General features: G+C 40.6%; 2 protein-coding genes across 2 annotated transcripts in view; one reads left to right on the top strand and one right to left on the bottom strand.

Annotated features, from left to right (window-relative positions):
* LOC307088649 (polyunsaturated fatty acid lipoxygenase ALOX15B-like) overlaps positions 1-14,595 on the bottom strand; it is a gene marked incomplete at both ends in the record, with an annotated part of 143,864 nt that extends 129,269 nt beyond the window's left edge. The window contains 1 exon segment of the mRNA XM_079754600.1: positions 14,490-14,595. Within this exon segment, the coding sequence (XP_079610726.1) occupies positions 14,490-14,595 (106 nt within the window).
* On the top strand, positions 871-8,821 carry LOC307088905 (polyunsaturated fatty acid lipoxygenase ALOX15B-like; the record flags this gene model as incomplete). Its single annotated transcript, XM_079754962.1, has 14 exons — positions 871-1,017; positions 1,309-1,513; positions 1,853-1,934; positions 3,148-3,270; positions 3,465-3,568; positions 3,871-4,037; positions 4,629-4,772; positions 4,945-5,148; positions 5,274-5,360; positions 5,719-5,888; positions 7,351-7,472; positions 7,620-7,720; positions 7,849-8,019; positions 8,642-8,821. 14 exons carry the CDS (start codon positions 871-873, stop codon positions 8,819-8,821), a joined length of 2,007 nt encoding a protein of 668 aa, XP_079611088.1.
* Positions 14,596-18,984: the final 4,389 nt, after the last annotated feature.

An 18,984-nucleotide genomic window follows, 5' to 3' on the forward strand; every position in this document is an offset into this window, starting at 1 on the left:
GGTTGCCAGATTGGCGGTTTTCTTGCATAACAAGAGAGAATGTGCTCTTTGGATGGACTTATTCTTATAAACTTATTCTTCAATAGCTTCCATGTTATGTGACCCAGTGTCTCCACATTATTCCAGAAAATAGCACACAGTCACACAAGTCTTAATTTTCCTCTCAAAGTGCACCAGATTGATGCATTCCAGGTTAAAAGGTACCAAATTTTCTTCCGGGGGAGCATGCCCCCGGACCCCGCTAAGGACCGGGTTCCCTCCACAGTTTCACAAAATTCTGTGGGAAACACTGCTTCAGGGAGGACATATTATTAAGCAGGCATACTTATTTATGACTGGATTTATAGCTTTTGATACTTTGCGGTAAAAATGGCTCTCCTGTTGACGTCGTCCTGTCAGTGCGGCTCTCCTGAAAAAAATAGTGAATACCACTGTGTTATAGTGAAGAGAGACCAAACCCAGGAGCGAACGGACCACGGAGGTCCGGAGCGAGTGACACTCACAGAGACCCACTGCGAGACGGCTCTAGATGGACCCTTTTGTTGCATCTTAAATATTTCTGTTCCGTTTTGAAAGCAAATAAACCGATCTCCTGCGGAGAGAACGACAACCCCGCCTGCTCTCATTGCCAGAACCTGCTACACTGACCAATCTAATCAATAATTAAGCTCTGTACTTATTTCCTTATAAACCTGTAGATGTGTTATTATAGGGGGGATGACGTAGAAATAAGAGTATAAAAGGAAGGCAAATCCAAAATACCAAGCATAATTTTAGAGGGTTATATAACAAGGTAATACCTGCATTCTATTTCATGTTAAAAGTATTCATGTGAGTGGACCACTCCAACGTTAACACTACAGAGGAAAGATGCCTAAATACAAAGGGGTCATAACCACTGAAGACCGTCTCCTTGCCACCACTTGGGATCTAGTCCACATTAAACTAGTGGGGACAGATGGGGAGAGCCAACGCAAAGCTCTCTCTACTGGACATTTTTTGTTCAAGGCTGGATCTGTAAGTTTGCCATTTTAAATACATTAAAGTACAAATAATGTCAAATTGTTTATTTTACTATATTCAATAATTGTCAAAGTAGTTGACAAAAATGTTTGTGTAATAATGATTTTACATTAAATTTATAATGTACCTTTCATTGGACCTAATCTCAATGAAAGATTAAATCATTAAAGATGTTAATGATTGTGAATGCTTATGCTAGTAAACTTGTTTTTAGAACTAATGACAAGCTATATATAGCTTTATAGAAGCTATATCACATTTCTCTCTCGCCCTGTCCACCTGTAGGTTTTAAAATTTGAGCTGGACTGCAAAAAGTCCATTGGCAAACTGGTACTGATGGAGCTGAACAAAAATCCCCGTCTTCTGCTGCCACAAGACCCCTGGTTCCCTGCCAAGGTGGAACTCAAGTCCCCCGAAGGAGAGACCTTCCTCTTCCCCATCCATCGCTGGATCACCAACAAAGATGTTCAACAGTTCAGAGACGCAACAGGTACATGGAACTTGTCACCAAATTGGTTATTGTAATTTGTATTTAAGTGAGTTAATAGGCATGTTAGTTCTGGAATAAGTTGTATACAATTAAAGGTACATTATGCAAGATTTTATATTTCAAGTTAGCTTCAGTCTAACCCCTGCCTCGAAAAAGCAAGGCATGTTGACATTTGTTTTTTAATGAAGCAAAAAGATTTCTCTATGCTGCCTATACACGTTAAAGTTAGCATCTACATGAGATTGTGTTTCAGAGTACAATCCAAACAAATATGAATATATATATATATATATGTATTTGCCTATTGTACCTTGTATGGTCTTTTATCATGCGTTGCAGCTTGTTTAGTGTTTGATGACACCCAGCCTTGTGCGAGCCAAAGCAGAACGAAAGAGTTGAAACTGAGAAAGGGACAGTATTGGTATGTAATATATATTCATAATGGATTTATAATAGCACAAATCACATGCTTATTGCAATAATTGTATAATTGCTTCCTTAGGCAATGAAGTAAGATCCCTAATCTTGACCTTCATGCAATTTGTTTGTTGCAGTGTTAGAGGCCTAATTTAGAGATGATAAGAGATCCGCTCACAAAGCAGAAAACATCAAGATCAAGACACTTTGGTAGCATAGCAGGTGTCGGGTATCAGAAATCACGATACAGAATATCTGATCTGGCGTAGCTGAGACCAAATATCAGATTGAAATGTAGTGCTAGCAATTCTTAAAGAAGTCCCAAACCCAAAAATCTAAATCAAATGCATGACGTTTTAAAAATGTAGAATAAGATGTTAATATGGACTTAAATTGCCAACTAGGGGATATACACATGGTAGTGTGCACGTTAATTGTAACTGGCAGTTTTGGGTTTCCAGATAAAATCAATTGGGACTACCCTCAAATCTGTTTTAAGCTAATGGAGCTAGCGAAAGCCTGAAAGCGTTAAAGCCCTGCTAATTGAAAAATGTGACAGAAGCAGGCATTTTTTACATTCGGATTCTGCCCGGGAATAGCTCCACAATGGTGTTTGGTTTTTCTTTTACGTGAAAGGTTTGCTTACTAACTATTAATAAGCAAGTGTATAGTGCAAAAGTAAGCTGAAGTTTATTGTGTCCTTGAATTCATCTGGAGGCATATTAAATCCTGTTAAAGGACTATTAAAGACTCACTCATCTGGGCCATTTCAATTGATAAGCTGGACCAAAACGCATCAAAAACGCCAGGTGGGAGCAGCATAAATAGACCCCACGTCGGAAAAAAACCCTTTAAGAAAAGCCAAAAAGCAGAGTTAAATATAATCATTAGTGAATATGTTTTTACAAATGACTATACACAAACTTATAATGCCACATCCATGTACTTTGCTATCAAGAAATTTTATGAAAATTTATGACAAAATGACCCTGGTTCTAAATAGCTTTGGTGTGTGGAGCCCTCACGGGAGAAACTATTTACTTAATTTTGCAAATTTCCCTAGCACATTTCAACAATTCATATGACAATTTGTTATTCTAGGGAAACCAATCTTACAATTTTAGGCTAACTATTCTAGTATTGATAGTATTGAATTGTTATTAAATTGTTGTACTTTTATTATTAAATTGACGTACTTTTTAAAATATTTTCCCCAGCTGGAGCGTTTATGCAGAGGGGATTCCTCACTGTATGAAGGTTGACGATCTTCATGCTCTGCCTGACGAAGTCCGGTTCTCCTTTACTAAAAAAGTAGAGTTTCGACTCACTGCTTATCAAGGGTATTGTTTTTTTTTGTAATAATTATCAAATTATGTTAATTATTTATTTTAGACAAACTAAAAAAACAACATCAATTGACAAACAGTGACAAGTAACACAATTCTGAAAATGGTGTAATGTTTTTTTTAAATCAACTTTCATTAATCAATAAGTGTGGTACTATGCTTAAGATTTTTGTGTTTTCTCTGTCCAGGATGATAGAGCTGAAACTCCACGTACTGGCGGATCGTAAAGAACAGTGGAGGAGCATTGAGGCCATTGGCAAAGTCTTCCGCCACAAACAAACTACACTGTCTGGTACAGAATGCTTCACGTTAGGTTGATGGCTCATGTAGGGTTTTAACTTCAGATATTAAAGGCTCTGTAGGTAGGATGTTAACCATTCGAGAGCCAATTTGATGGTGATTCTGTAAACATTGAGAAACGATAATACAATTTTTTGGGGGGGTTGAGTTGTTTACATTAAAATATTACTAGTTTCTGCGCTCTCTCTTTACTACACATAAATTGTTCTTAGAGCAGCTTTGTTAAAATTATGTTTTAAATAAATGTGTTCTTATCTTCGGTAAATGCATTCACACCATGTCATCTCTCTGTAGAATACGTTCAGCAGAACTGGATGAAGGATTCTCTTTTTGGCTACCAGTTTTTAAACGGTGTCAACCCAATGGTGATCCGTCGTTGTTCGGTGTTGCCGGAAAACTTTCAAGTCACTGATCAAATGGTGTTCCTCCGCGGTGGGAGGAGCCTAGCAGAAGAGATGCAGGTGTGCGATTCCCCTGAATGGTGATCTTTGAAAGATTCAACATGTTTTTTCAGTTGCTTGCATCATTGTTTTTGATACCTTTTGTTGGTCTGTGTGCAAGCACTTTCAGAGAGTGCAACTTGGGTTCAAGATAGTTTTTCCTCACATTTTACATTATAGTGTGTTGTTACTGTACCATTATTATATACCAAGTACATACTGTGAAATAACCAACGTGACAGCATTTAATTAATATGTAATAACAGGGTTAGGGGTTAGGAAGGTTAGGAACAGAAAATCATGTGAATTGCATTGCTACATAGTAAGTACATACAGTAAACGGTTCTTAAATAATTTATTACATGTGTAAATTACACTAAATGTAAAGTGTTACCTTTTTATTTTATTTTATATTATATAAATGAATAGAGGACACAAAGTGGCCGCAACACATCTGTTTTTAGAAGTTCAGCAGTTACATATATAAACAAATACTTTAATCAGGGGCAGAACTATCATAGAAGTCCAGGTTTGCAGTAATACCATCATTGTAATATATATATTAAAAAAACACCCTAGTCATTTGAAACATGTTAACTCATATTCAAACAGAGCGGCAACGTATTCCTGTGTGACTACAAACTCTTGGATGGACTGAAAGCCAACGAGGTTAATGGCAAGCAGCAGTACCTGATGGCCCCACTCGTCCTTCTCCACAAAACCCCTGAGGATCAGCTGATGCCCATAGCTATCCAGGTAAGTGTTGATATTAACACTTAATTCCATCCCCAAATTATGGCTGATGTATGGAGACTTGGAATAACTATGGAATAACTGTATGCAAATCCATGCAAACTTTTAGGAACTCCCAATATCATTCAAATTGATTTGTTCAATTCATTCTGTGAGCTCTGTGTCTTTTCTATAGTTGAAGCAGGAACCATCAAAGGACAACCCCATCTTCTGTCCTACCGACTCAGAGTACGACTGGTTGCTGGCCAAGATGTTTGTCAGAAGTGCAGATTTCCAAGACCACCAGCTTAACTCCCACTTGCTCCGCACTCATCTTCTGGCAGAAGTCTTTTCTGTCTCACTCCTGCGTAACCTGCCCATGGTGCATCCACTGTACAAGGTGACCGTTGTTTTGCATGATCTCATAAACTCTCATATAAAATGTTTATTAACAGAGAACAGAACATTATAGAAAAGCTTTCAATATGATACATGTGAAAAAAAATGTTTCCTCTTTTGGGCTAGCTCCTGGTTCCACACACTCGCTACACCCTCCAGATTAACTTCCTAGCCCGGGACCGACTCATATCTGACACTGGATTTTTCAATGCGGTAGGGAGCAGACCAGTTTTATACATTTTGTTGCCTTAAAGAGGAACCGTCACGTTCAGTTATTTACTTGTATAAGAAAGAACTGCGTCATGTTTTCTGAGACAAAAATTGCGGAAACATTTCATGTTGCATGTCACCTTAATTATATTAACACAGGTATGAAACAGTACAAGGCCTACTCTCTTATGTGCGTAATTAGCCAGGCATGGCAGAACCCCTTTAATTAAGAGATATCATATGCCTTATTTCATTTAACTTTATGAAAAATGTGATTGTGATATTGTAGCAGCAGGATTATTTATTGGTCATCCTTTCCACCCTGATGGTTAGTGTAACAATGTGATTGTTTCACCTCAAGTTCACCTCTTCTGGCGGAGAGGCTATGCAAAAAATCCTGCAACGAGCCACTTCATCTATGACCTACACCTCGCTCTGCATTCGGGATGACATCAAGGAGAGAGGGCTGGAGTCTGTGCCCCACTTCTACTACAGAGACGATGGCTTCCACATGTGGGACATCATCAACAGGTAATAGAAACACTTATAGCACATAAAAACGGTCAAACTATAGACATATATCAGTGTACTACGTTTACTGTACAATAATAGCCTAATGATGAATGGTTAGCGCTGAACATCACACCTGCTCTAGAATTGCTAAACATAATGTCAGCCTAAAAATGGTAGTTATTGGTTTCTTAAGGAGTGTTATCTTTTAAATCTGTTCTGATATTGGTCTGAACCTAGAACCCGTTGCAGGAAACTTAAATTGTTGCAACGGTAGCCTATAAATGTTAAAGCTGTAATAGGTATGATTTTTGGGAACCTTTCTCACATTAACGCACTCAGACACAGTCTACTGTGAGTGAGTTTCATTGACCCAATCAGCAGTAGTACAGAGATATTCGATGCGCATGTTCCACAATGAGGCCCACTCCTTCCAACCAATCAGAGAAGCTTAAAGAGAAATAGCCTAACCCCCGGCTGTCAATCAACTATGTGCACACGGTTCCAGGCAAGCATAGCCTTTGGAGCATAATACCTTCTAGCTAGCAATACTAGCTGGTTGAAAAAGTACTTCTTTACATGATAAACCTGGTTGGGGGAAAAGAAGGCGGTGCCTCGTTTTGAAATGTGAGAATGCAATATATGCACTGCTGCTACACTGGTCCATAACAATCACTCAGAGTAGACTGTGAGTCAGTCCGTTGACTAGGGGCCTGAGAGGTGTTGAACAAACTGCATCTCCAAAACGCTTTGCAAATTTAAAAAAAGAAAAGGCTATAACCGGAACACACGAATGAAAAGGAACAACACAACTGCAAAAGCCACAACACATGCTTGCTTTTCGGAACATTTCAAAACGTTAACTACGGGTACAGCGGCGGCGCAAGGGGAGGTGTTGGTCGGGGTAGCTGGGCTTGCGAGGGCTTAAGCTGCCCCTGAATAATGCTGAGCCCCCTCCAACTGGGGATTGATGGTCCTCGGCCCCCAGCCCTCTCAGCCCCCTCATCCCAAAACATTTTGTGGTGAAACTGAACAGACGGGATATAGGAGTTTACAACTCTCGTGCCCCATACAATCCTGAGAGTTGCCTTTATTAAAACACGCCGCACACACAAATGAAACACACATGATATCGCCCACAACCTAGACTACCTCGGTGGTGGTGCTGCCGACCCTCCCAGGATCCATTGCAGAACTTGGCGACCACAGCTGTGATCGACACAATAATTAATAACAAATGAAGATGTCGGACTGACCTTTAACAAAACTGAACTATGAAATCATATTTTTCATTTGCGTAGGTGAGGATGACCGTTAGCTGCTTGTTGTGTGATCGGTTGATTCGTGTCATATTGTATGGTGTAGTTTTATTTGTTATTGTGTGTTGCATCAAAATGTATTAGCACCTGCTATAAACAATCTAGCCCCCCGTAGCTCCCGCCATCTAATTCTTCGGCACTGCTACTGTACGTGTATGATACAGGTTTGTTCAGGGAGTGCTTGGCTACTACTACAAAGATGACTCTTATGTCCAGCGAGACACAGAGCTACAGACCTGGGTTCTGGACATCTTTGAACATGGATTCCTTTCACGGCCGGAATCTGGTGAGCTTCAAGCAAAATTAATAAAATCATGTTAGGTGAAGAAATACATTATTATTATATATATTACTCTGGGAATAGGCATACTGTAGAACTTATTTTATTTAATCCAAGTAACGTTTCTTTAATATAAAAATGTATAATACTCAGGAATGCCGCAAAAATTGAACACTGTAGCTGAGCTGGTGAAATTCGTCACCATGGTGATCTTCACCGGTTCCGCCCAGCACGCTGCAGTAAACAGCGGCCAGGTCTGATTTTTTCACTAATCTGAATCATTATTTTAGTCCCTTCTTGACAATTAATGATTTTTCTGATCCACTTGTTTTGATTATTTGTCAAAATATAGCAAAAATCTGAACTGATGATTCATTTTTAGTTTGACTACGGTTCATGGATGCCCAACACTCCAACGACTCTACAACGCCCCCCGCCGACCACCAAGGGAACTGCAGATGAAAGCTCCCTCCTGGATGCTCTCCCTGACATCAACGCCACCGTTAATGGCATGGCTATCATGTGGCTGCTCAGCAAGCAGTCCAGCGATTTTGTAAGTTTGCCACACTGTTATTTTGGTAGAACATATACCGTACATCCCGCAGTATTCAGTAGACCTATACTTACTTCCTTGAGTTTGTATACTTATTCCCTGGAGAATATGCAGTATATTTCTGATAATGCCCTGAGTATGCTATTCAAGTGTTTAATGTATACTAAGGCTTACTTTAGGGGCGGCATGTGTTTCAGGAGGTAGAGCGGGTTGGCTGGTAACCGGAAGGTTGCTCGTTCGATCCCCAGCTCCTCCTAACTAGAGTGTCGAGGTATCCCTGAGCAAGGCACCTCACCCTAACTAGTCCCAACGAGCTGGCTGTTGCCTTGCATGGTTGACACCGCCGTCGGTGTGTGAATGTGTGCATGAATGGGTGAATGTTCGGCAATATTGTAAAGCACTTTAAGTGGCCACTGGTTAGGAAACGCTGTATAAATGACGTCCATTTACCATTTACTCCCTGTCACATTTGTAGTATGCTGAAACAAAGTTATCTTCTCAATGTGTTATATTCAATGGGTTATAAATCTGTTATATTATAGGCCTATGCATTTAACTTGTGCGTGTGTGCGTGTGCGTGTGTGATATATTATATGTATTTAACCTGTGTTCATCCCAACAGGTGCCCCTTGGCCACTACCCTGAAGAGCATTTCTCTGAAATAGTTCCACGCCAGCACATGGAGGTCTTCGAAGGGGAGCTTGGACTTTTAAGTGCACTTATTGAAGCCAGAAACTTGGGCCTGGAAATCCCGTACACGTTTCTGGACCCACCATTTCTGGAGAATAGCGTAGCCATCTGAGTGGTGGAGCTAAGGGGGACAGGAGGGTCTGGTGGTCCTGGAGGAGGACTCCTAGCTGAAGGGTTGGGTTCAAACTACATTGTCTACACAATCTGCTTCCTACTATACAATATGAATTATTATTAGATTATTATTAAGTAATTTAATTCTTAAATCTTTAGAACTGTGAGGAACACAAAGTGTTAATGTTTGTTCCTCTGAAATTGTTAGTTCCTGCAAAAATGTAACATTAGGCATGTGTAGTACATTTGAAACACTTCATTGTGAACGCTTCTTTGCTTCTGCTGTACTGTACCTCCTACACAATTTTCTATTTCACTATGATGCATCACTTTTACATACAAACACAAACACCTTCAACAATGACGTCAAAAGTGCAACTCGGAAGGCTGGCGTCCGAGGATTCAGGAACACACCATTTGTCCCACATCTGGTGAATTGGGATCTGGTCACCCTACACACATCCTATCCCAGGGGCCGCCCTTTTCAAGCCAATAACGGTTGTAGTCATTACTCCAAGATGCAACTAGGGCTCCATCTTGGTTCTACATCACTGTTAGTTGTTTTGCTGCCTTAACCCATTGTGCACACACACACACACACACACACACACACTTTTTACACAAACAAACCGAATCCCTTCAATCTTAATTAGTTAATTCCATAGATCGTGTAGATCTAAACACAACTTTTGTCATTTGACGTAATTTTCACTGTACAGCAAAATCTATCCAGACATGGGTCCAAGAGGCAAAATCCTCAACATGCAAAATAAGGCATGCACACCAAGTTTCATAATTTCTTATCAATCTGTGCCGAAATGCAGATCGTTTTGATCTTTTAAACTCATACCGCAAATAATAGCAACCCCTATGGGAATTTCGGCACCATACTTTTCCAGTCCACCTCGGAGATGCAGGCATTACCAATCCGGAATATTAACTCTCTCACACACACACTAACAAACACAGATGTATGGTAATTAGCATACATTGAATTTACCATAACTGCTATTTTTTACACAATCAAAACCATTCCTCAGGATTGAGGTAAGGGTTATCATGAATATCAAAACCGTATTTAATTTAAGCTATGACTCTTAAGTACATTTCTGAAGATTTTCCGAAATTTTCACTGCACAGCAAAATCGTTCGTCTTTTACCAAAAGTTATAGCGCCCCCTATAGGAATTATGGAACGGCACTAGATGGAGATCTGCTTACCGATAATGTATATAAATCCTAAATTTGAAAACTTTTGACCCTGATATGCTTTCGCTTGTTCTCTACCTGGTAGGCAAAATTTCAAAACTTTGAACTCCCCAACCAAATGTGTTACAAATATCTCTAATCGAAACAGCTGTGCAAATCTATACCATTAGAAACTCCATTATACACTGATTAACCTTATCAAATTGTTATTAGTTTTCCCCAAAGACACAATGTACAATACAAAATAATTGTATTAAACCACCTCACCGTAGAATCTGAAATGTGGATATAAAGGTTTTGCATTTTCTATGGAGTTTCTTGCCTTTAAACTTGACATTCAGATTAAATGATATATCAACACATATGATCACCTGACTAGATGGCTCATGATTTGAGGAATAGATGTTATAAGATGTCATCACCGGTTTCCCCTACTTTCTTTTGATCCAAGTGTCTTGCTCCAGAATTGCAATGTTCCATATAGTGCTGCCTATGAGCACCAATGTTCCATATAGTGCTGCCTATGAGCACCAATGTTCCATATAGTGCTGCCTATGAGCACCAATGTTCCATATAGTGCTGCCGATGCAACCCGGTATCACGCGATTTCATGCCCACAAACGTTAATTAATTGAATCGTGTCCCAGAGTATGATTGTAAACCAATGCATTCTGAATGGGAGCCTTTCTCAGATTTTCTCGTGCTACACAGAATGAAATGTAAACCCATCAGTGGCGGCTGGTGAATTTTATTTTAGGGGGGGCTGAACGTTTGCAAACCAAACCCCTGTAGGGGGTCTGGGTGCATCCTCCCCCCGAAGATTTTTTTGTGATTTTCATATAAAAACGAAGCATTCTGGTGCATTCTGACAAAATAATAAAGACAAAATAGTACATTTCCTTACAAATTTGAATGGAGCCGGGGAACTAAGTTTTAACTTAATTTATTTGCCTTGTAGAATTCAGCAAGATTAAAAGTGCAAATACATCAATAATAATTGGGAATTATACACAAGTTAACATTCTCTCTCTGTCTCTGTCTGTATGTGTGTTTGTGTGAGAGTGAGAGTGAGAGAGAGAGAATGTGATTCTAAAAAGGGGTGTGTGTTACGGCCAATCTATCGTGTTGGTAACTTCACTCATAAAGCTATTTACAGTCAAGTATGCATTTAGACAAATACGATAAAATATCAATATAATATGTTCAACCTTTTATGTGTGGTTGTTCAAGACACACTGAAGGCATGATGCCACCATAGGTTTGCCGAGAACTATATACAATATACACACTGAAGGCATGATGCCACCATAGGTTTGAAGAGAACTGGTGGTGGTGTGGGGTTGTGAGGGCCGCTGTAACCCAGTGTCCATCCTCACGGGAAGGGGGGTTGGGGGGGACACACACAGAGAGAGAGAGAGAGAGAGAGAGAGAGAGAGAGAGAGAGAGAGAGAGAGAGAGAGAGAGAGAGAGAGAGAGAGAGAGAGAGAGAGAGAGAGAGAGAGAGAGAGAGAGAGAGAGAGACTACATTACTTGTACTGAAACTTTGCTCGTCTCTCTTTCAGTGCAGCAAAGCGGTCAATGACTTTCTCATTGAAATTACGCATATTGAGGACTAGTTCCCTCTCCATGGAGAGCATGGCCAGTGCATTCAGACGTTCCTGGCCCATTGAATTTCGCAGGAATGTCTTAATTATTCTCAAAGTTGAGAAACATCTCTCAGCTTCAGCTGTTATAGGAGTAGTTATGAGAATGTTCAACAAACTCACAGTCTCACAGAATGTCTTCTGGAGGTTGTAGCTCATGATAACCTGGTACAGTGCCAGTGCACCACAGCAAGCCTTGAATTCAGGATTCTCAAAGAACAGAGACAGTTCCCTCTTGAGCTTTACTTTGTTCAGCATGGGGTATGCCTTCACAGTGGCATTCAGAGCATCAGCAGGAAATGAATGGCAGTACCTTTCAAACATATTTTCTTGTACAAAGGTAGCACTCACAAGATGGCCAGTGAAAGAGAACCTCGCTTTGGTGTGAGCCCGGATGGTGTCGCAGACCTCTTCAGACAGCCTCTGCTTCGCCTCTTCTGTCAAAGCCGTCCTTGGTCTGTCGGTTCCTGATGGCTCTTGCAGCTGGTCAGAGTCTCTGAATGCAAACAAACCAATAATGTGTTTGTTAGGCTGTGTACAGTACTGTAGTCTAGATGATGCACATGTTCACACTTTATCCAGTACAAAGATGTCAGTATACCCACTTAAAATGGGCAGGGATGCATAATGTTAGTGTTCAACACAGTTTTTTATCTTTTGTGTTGGTAACTTCACTCATAAATCTATCTACAGTCAAGTATGCATTTAGACAATACGATAAACTATCAATATAATATGGGCAACCTTTTATGTGTGGTTGTTCAAGACACACTGAACGCATGATGAGCATACCCACTTAAAATGGGCAGGGATGCCTAATGTTAGTTTTAAACACTGTTTTTTAAGCTATCCATTGTGCCTCGCCTAACCAGGATGTACAGGACAGAGTAAAACAAGCTAGATTACACCACTGGCAATATATTATTAAAAATAACATATATTATAAAAAAGAACACAAATACAGTCTCCTTTCATGCATATGTTCTCATAACAAAGCTTTGCTTTGAGAAGGATCAAACAATATAAATGCTATCTTACCTAATGGTTTGCACACTGCTTGTGAAGCTCTCGAGGGCCCTTTTGATGAAGACGGCATCAATGTCCTTCTTCTGGAGCTTCTGGTACAGAATGTCGACGTGGGGTATGATGTTGTGAAAAAACCACGGGAAAAAAAGTCTTCGTCCTGTAGCGTCCTCACGTAGCCAGATGCCTCTCCCACACTGAGCTGGTCAAATGGACCATGTGAACCCTTCTTGATGGCTTCAAAACATTCAAGGAGGTCATCTCGGTTCTCGTACACAGTGTTGACGATCCTGCTGTTAAAATCCCACCTTGTAGATGAAGCTCTGGACAGTCTTCGTGAAACAATCTTGTCCAGAACGCTGCACCGTTTCGGTGACCGGGAAAAGAATGACGCAATACCTCTTAGATCGGAAAAGAAAACGTTGACTTTTTAGATGCGGGAGGTAGCTTGCTGCATGATCAAATTAAGCTGATGTGCATAGCAATGCACATAATGGGCATTCTTAAAATGTTCACGCACCTTTTGCTGCACACCAGCCTTCTCTCCCCTCATCACACTGGCACCATCGTAAGCTTGTGCAACGAGTTTCATTTTGTCGTTGTCGTCGGCCAAAAGCTGGTTCAGTCTCTCCAAAAGTACACCGGCAATTGAAACTGACGTTGAATCCGAGATGGGAATAAACTCAAAAAAACGTTCCTGCACTGCATGGCTGTCATCAATGTATCTAAGCACAAGCACCAGCTGTGTCTGCGTGGAGACGTCTGTAGTTTCATCAGCTTGGATGGCCAGATCCCGTGCGACCGCTAGCATACATTCCAAAAGCTCGTTCTGCACCGTCTTGGATGTGCCCTTGAACACCGTGGCATTTTTCAGGTGGTCATCGAAAACTTCATCCAACTGTGCCACGAAGTCCACCAATCCAAGAAAAATACCTGGGATGTGGAGCCCTCCGTCTCATCCTTGCCTAGCAAAGCCAGTTTGTTGAAAATCCTCAGGTGTAGGACTTTCCCCCCTTTGTAAAAATTTGTTTAATTATTAATTTTGGTCTTGGAGGTCCTGATTGTTTTAATGCCAATTTGTCTGAATTGGATCGTCGACTAAAAGGAACTTCTTTCAGAGACGTAACGGAACTGCACACATTAACAGCCATGTTGAAATTAGCAAGTGACTTCAAGACATGAAGATATCCCTTCGCGCTCTTTGTTCAGTTACGTATGACGCAAGTACGTTAGGGCGAGTCCCAAATCCCCAATGAAAATGCATTGGAGGCTCATTTTCCGAAAAAATAAGTGGGCGAATCAATGGGTCAATCGAGTCAATGGGCGAATGCTTGGGCGATTTTTCACGTCAATGAATTCGCCCAGAGAGGCGGGGCCATTTGAAACGCGACTTGAATCTGACGATTCTGATTGGACAATGACAGATAATATGTCAAGAACACTGAAAACTACTTTTGCTGTGATAGAATTTGTTAGAAAAAAAAAATCCTCTTTCTCCAGTTGGTAGTGCGTCGCCCAAATCGCCCATATACACCATCCGCCCCTGAAACCCATGCATTTTGAATTGGGAGCGTTTCTCAGACAAGAGAGAGCGAGAGAGCGAGAGAGCAAGAGAGAGAGTGTGTGAGTATGCGCAGACACTACAGTGCACCCTCTAGTTATATATATATGTCAATATTTCCGATTTTTTAAGCAGACCTCCTCAAAAACTGAAACGAACGTGCTCCACGGAACGAAGTGTAAACCAATGCATTTTTAATGAGCCATCAACTTAACGTGACGCATTCTGTACCAGCCAGTGTAGTTGGTTTGTGGGAGAAGACTTTGCCAAAGGCATCAATGATACTCCACTTTTCTTTAATATTCACTAGTCCGTGGAGTTTCAGCTCTATCAGCATGGACAGGGAAAAACACAAACGCTTTTAGGGTGTTTGTGGGCGGGGACCTCCCCTTCCCCCCCTGCTGTGAGTGAGGCGGGAGAATACATTTCTCACCGCCGACACAGAGTGAATGGATGACCCCGAGAACAGATCCGTGTGAAATGAGATATGAGGCCCGGGGGCCATCCGAGGGCCCCTGGGGGCCGGCGACTGACCGACAGCTGATAGGGGTTAAGGGCCTCAGAGGTGTCAAGGCTCTTGTCACAAGGCCCGGGAAAGTAGCATTGTAGTTTTGTGGTATTGTGTACAGTCAGATACACAAGTTTATCTAAATGGAGGAGGAGGAGGAGGGGGAGGGGGGGGTCGATGCTTTCCACCATTAAAAATGATCGTCATACTGTAGATATGCTGTTAATAAGTATAACACTACCCACACACTATTTCAATCAGGTGGATTGCAACACCAACATTTGAGGTTCGGCTTTCTCAATGTTGCATAATGTTTACACGATCAGAGTTTTATCTCTCAACCTTTTTGCGACTCTCCATATATCTTAGATCAAGAATTGCTGGACGGTCCCTTCACGGCTTTGGGCTGACCTCCAGGTGTTATCTGTTAGTCAACCGCAGCGCGGTATAAGACGTGAGCTAAAGAGTAGCATGTATGTCACTCACCGATAGGCAGTGATGAACCACAGTGGTCCTGAGGTCCTGTGCAGACAGCGAGCCTCAGTGAGTCTGGCCTACAAGTCCAGGCCACATACTCTGTATAACAATTAATGACACAGGCCTCACAGACAGGGACCCCTAAGTCAGGGTTGACCACCCTGTGGGTCGTGCTAGGGTTTGCCAAATATGCATTTGGAGTCCCAGGAGTTTATCGAATTATAAGCAATTTGATGATACTTTGAAAATACCGGGTTGAAGGTTGCATAAAGGTCTTGAGTACACCAACAGGATGTCTGAAGGATCAGCCACGAGCAAACAACTTCTAATCATGACGCTATGCGCGTAGAAACGGACCAGGAAGGCCTGTTCTCGTCTGGGGGGGGTTGGAACCGGACTCCATCTGATGGTTGCCACAGAAAGGAGGACGCTGTCCCAATGTCGCTGTCTCCTTGACAGGGTCCCCACCCGCTCCTCAGGGCAGAGGAGTACCTTCAGCACCAGACTCTTGGCCAGGAGGAGTGCCAAGGAACACCACAGGAAGTCATTCATTGCAGGGGCCTTCAAACTGTGACTCCACCCACTACCAGAAGTGAGTGAGCCACTGAACGACACCATATTATCAAATCCAGATGACTCGAGCAATATGCTACAATATACCTGTAACACTTTATTGAACTTCAGTCACACGTAGGCTCCTATACTGTTGTTTTATATACAAGCGTATTTTATTCCATTCTGCTGTTGATGATAATTTGAAAACTACGAGTTTAGCGGTGTGAAGGCTTCATAAAAATCTTGTGCATACGAACAGATTTCTGAAGGATCAGCCTTTTGATGCATATTTGATCTAGAATGTGAATATTTGTTTTTATGTAGTTTTGTGTTTATATTGCTTGGTGTGTTAATGATATTAGATTAACTATGATGACATGTTTCAGTCCATCATCGTGTTACAGATCTCATTTGTGTCAAGTGAGATTTAACTTTGTGTCCGTTGAGCTTTGAGATGAGATTTGAAGTTCTATCACATTTCTACATATCTTCAACTGACTTTGTCTTACACATAAATAGGATATAACAATATTTCAAATGAATGTCTACTGTGTGACGTCAAGTATTCAAATAAGTATCACATGATAATCAGCAACATATAACCCGACACTTAACAACTTGTCCTATGACAGTGCCTGTCTGTAGCCTTTCAGTTGCATATCAACTTTAATTTGAACTATTAAAGTAAAGTAAAACACGCTCTGTAGTAGTTGATTTTACACTTTATATATTGATCGTGTACAGATTTTATATATATATATATATATATATATATATATATATACATATTCCACAGTCTCAGGACATATCAGGCCGACTGCTCTAGAACTCGCCTTGGGAAGAATAAAGACCTAATGGTCGGTCCATTCATCTTCATAAACCCTGTATATGCTACTGTACATTGATGACGTGTGCCGGCGCTGTGCTCTGCCTCTCATCATGTGAAGGGGGCTTCATGTGAGCACTATCGCAGAGTGTTTTAGTCCTGACCATGTGAAGGGGGCTTTAGTGTTACCAAGGTGAAAAGACCAACCCATACAAGTTACATTTATAATAGATAATGGAAGCCAAGAATTGATAATAATAGTAATATACAGCTGTATTTAATAATAGCTGGAAGAAAGAAGCTATACATATGAATAAGGAATGCTTGAAATGTATGAAACATTAATAATTATACATTAAAGGAATAATACATGCTTACTTGATTAGCTCGCCCACGCACCACCAGCTGTCATACACAGCAGATAAAAAGGTAACAAGTCTGAACTGAATTAAGCATGCTCTCATCTCCAGGAGTTCTCAACTGCTGAGCTTTTATACAGCTTAGTATTTAGGTTCCATTTTTATTTTAATCTCTAAAAAATATTTAAAAACCCGCTATGAACTATCACCTTAACTTGTAAGCTATGACCTATAGTTTTGATATTTACAGACAAAATGTCTAACTACAATAAATACATCTATCAAAGAGTCTCTTCACGGGATCCTTCGCTACTTGATGTTGTTGTAGACGCGTACATCATTTTGGAACTACCTACTGGCACCTTACACAATACAGTAGAGGCCACACCACCGTGGTCTTTGGAAAGGGAAGGGTTATGGGAGGGATTCCGTTGGTTGCAATCTACAATCTCCCCGCTAGTGGCCACCTTGATTTAACACAATGGACCTTGAAGTATGTTTTAAATTAAGTTAAGTAGTTCACTACATTTCCACATCCAACTGTTACTGAGTAAACTATACATTTTGCTTTAGAATTATCAAGTGAAAACTGGCTTTGAAAACTGAATTGGACCTGAAACCAATCATTGAACATTGAATATTGTAATTAAGCACAAAAAAATATGGTATTTCACATCATTTGACAAAAGATGACCCTGGAATTGTTCCAAAATGCCCCAAGCGTATTACACAGGAGTAAAAAAGGGTAAAAAAAATGTATTGTCCTTCATAAAAAGACATTGAAAAAGAAAAACAACCATGTGCAGAACCTAAGTTCTGGTAAAGTTCAAGACTAATCAGTGAGCAGTGCGTGCACACAAAGACCATACATCATACATAAACTATTATTCTGTTTTCTACTGGTTTCGTGTTCCTTTCTTGACGTCAAACCCCCTTGGGTTTATTTGCATAGGTCTCTTATCACAGTCACACAGTCTTACACTGCTATTCACGAGAAACCTGTGAATAGCAGAAATCACACCTTTTCAAACTTGGCATGCCCACTCCTGAAGACATGATCTATTAATATATTTCACACAGGCCTTATTTAGTTATAACACTGGCTTTTAAATCAGTGTTTTCTTGATTCTTCCAGGGCAGCTGGAGTTCAGAAAATAGACCAGGTCGTTCAACTCTCAGTTTTGGATTTACTGGTTTTTCATGAATCACATTGTTGTGAGGTCTTATTTATTAATTAGAGGTTAGAAAGGTTCATTCCATTTGTAAACACTATTCTTCACTCAGGTCAGCTGCTTTCATTCATTGTGTTTCCTACTGTAATTTCCCTCAGGGTTTCGACTATGCTCAAATACCACGCACTTCTTTAGTTTTACCTGTAGTTACAGAAATGTTTGATGACTGTTGATGTGATGAAAATATTGAGGTTATTGGCGTACCTTCCCTGCTATTAAAACACAGTGGATGGACCACAACATTGACAAAATGTTGTCAATGTTGTCAATTGATAGTTTGCTACATGCCAAAAGTGAACGATGGTAATATTGAAATAAAACCATCTTCACCAGATGCCAACAGTCATTTATTAGTTCCCTCAAGTTTAAATAACCACAGATGCTTTATGCCACTGTTCGTGCCCTGAAAGGCCCAATTTCAGAATGTTGTCTCGTGATTATTTTAGAAGCAGTTGCCAGTTGCAGGAAGTTTGGTTGCACATCTTTAATCTGAACTGGACTTTTTAAGAGCATTACTACACATTACAGTTAACATTGACATACAGCGGTTCCTTTGGTTTCCCGTATGGGCAAAGGGTCGTTATGAGTGACGTCAACGCGTTGGTTTCTGATACCTAAACAGCATTCATCTCACTGACAGTATAGTCGAACAGATCAAAGATAACAGCCAAGTCTCACCAAGTTCAACTTTAGTTTTCATTGCTGCTTCCCCAAGGAACTTCCCGACACCATGTCAATCATTATGGAATTGGCTTGGATTTTAAAATTG

This window comes from Pollachius pollachius, assembly GCF_949987615.1.
Source record: "Pollachius pollachius genome assembly, chromosome: 17".
In the NCBI taxonomy this organism is placed as follows: Eukaryota; Metazoa; Chordata; class Actinopteri; order Gadiformes; family Gadidae; genus Pollachius; species Pollachius pollachius.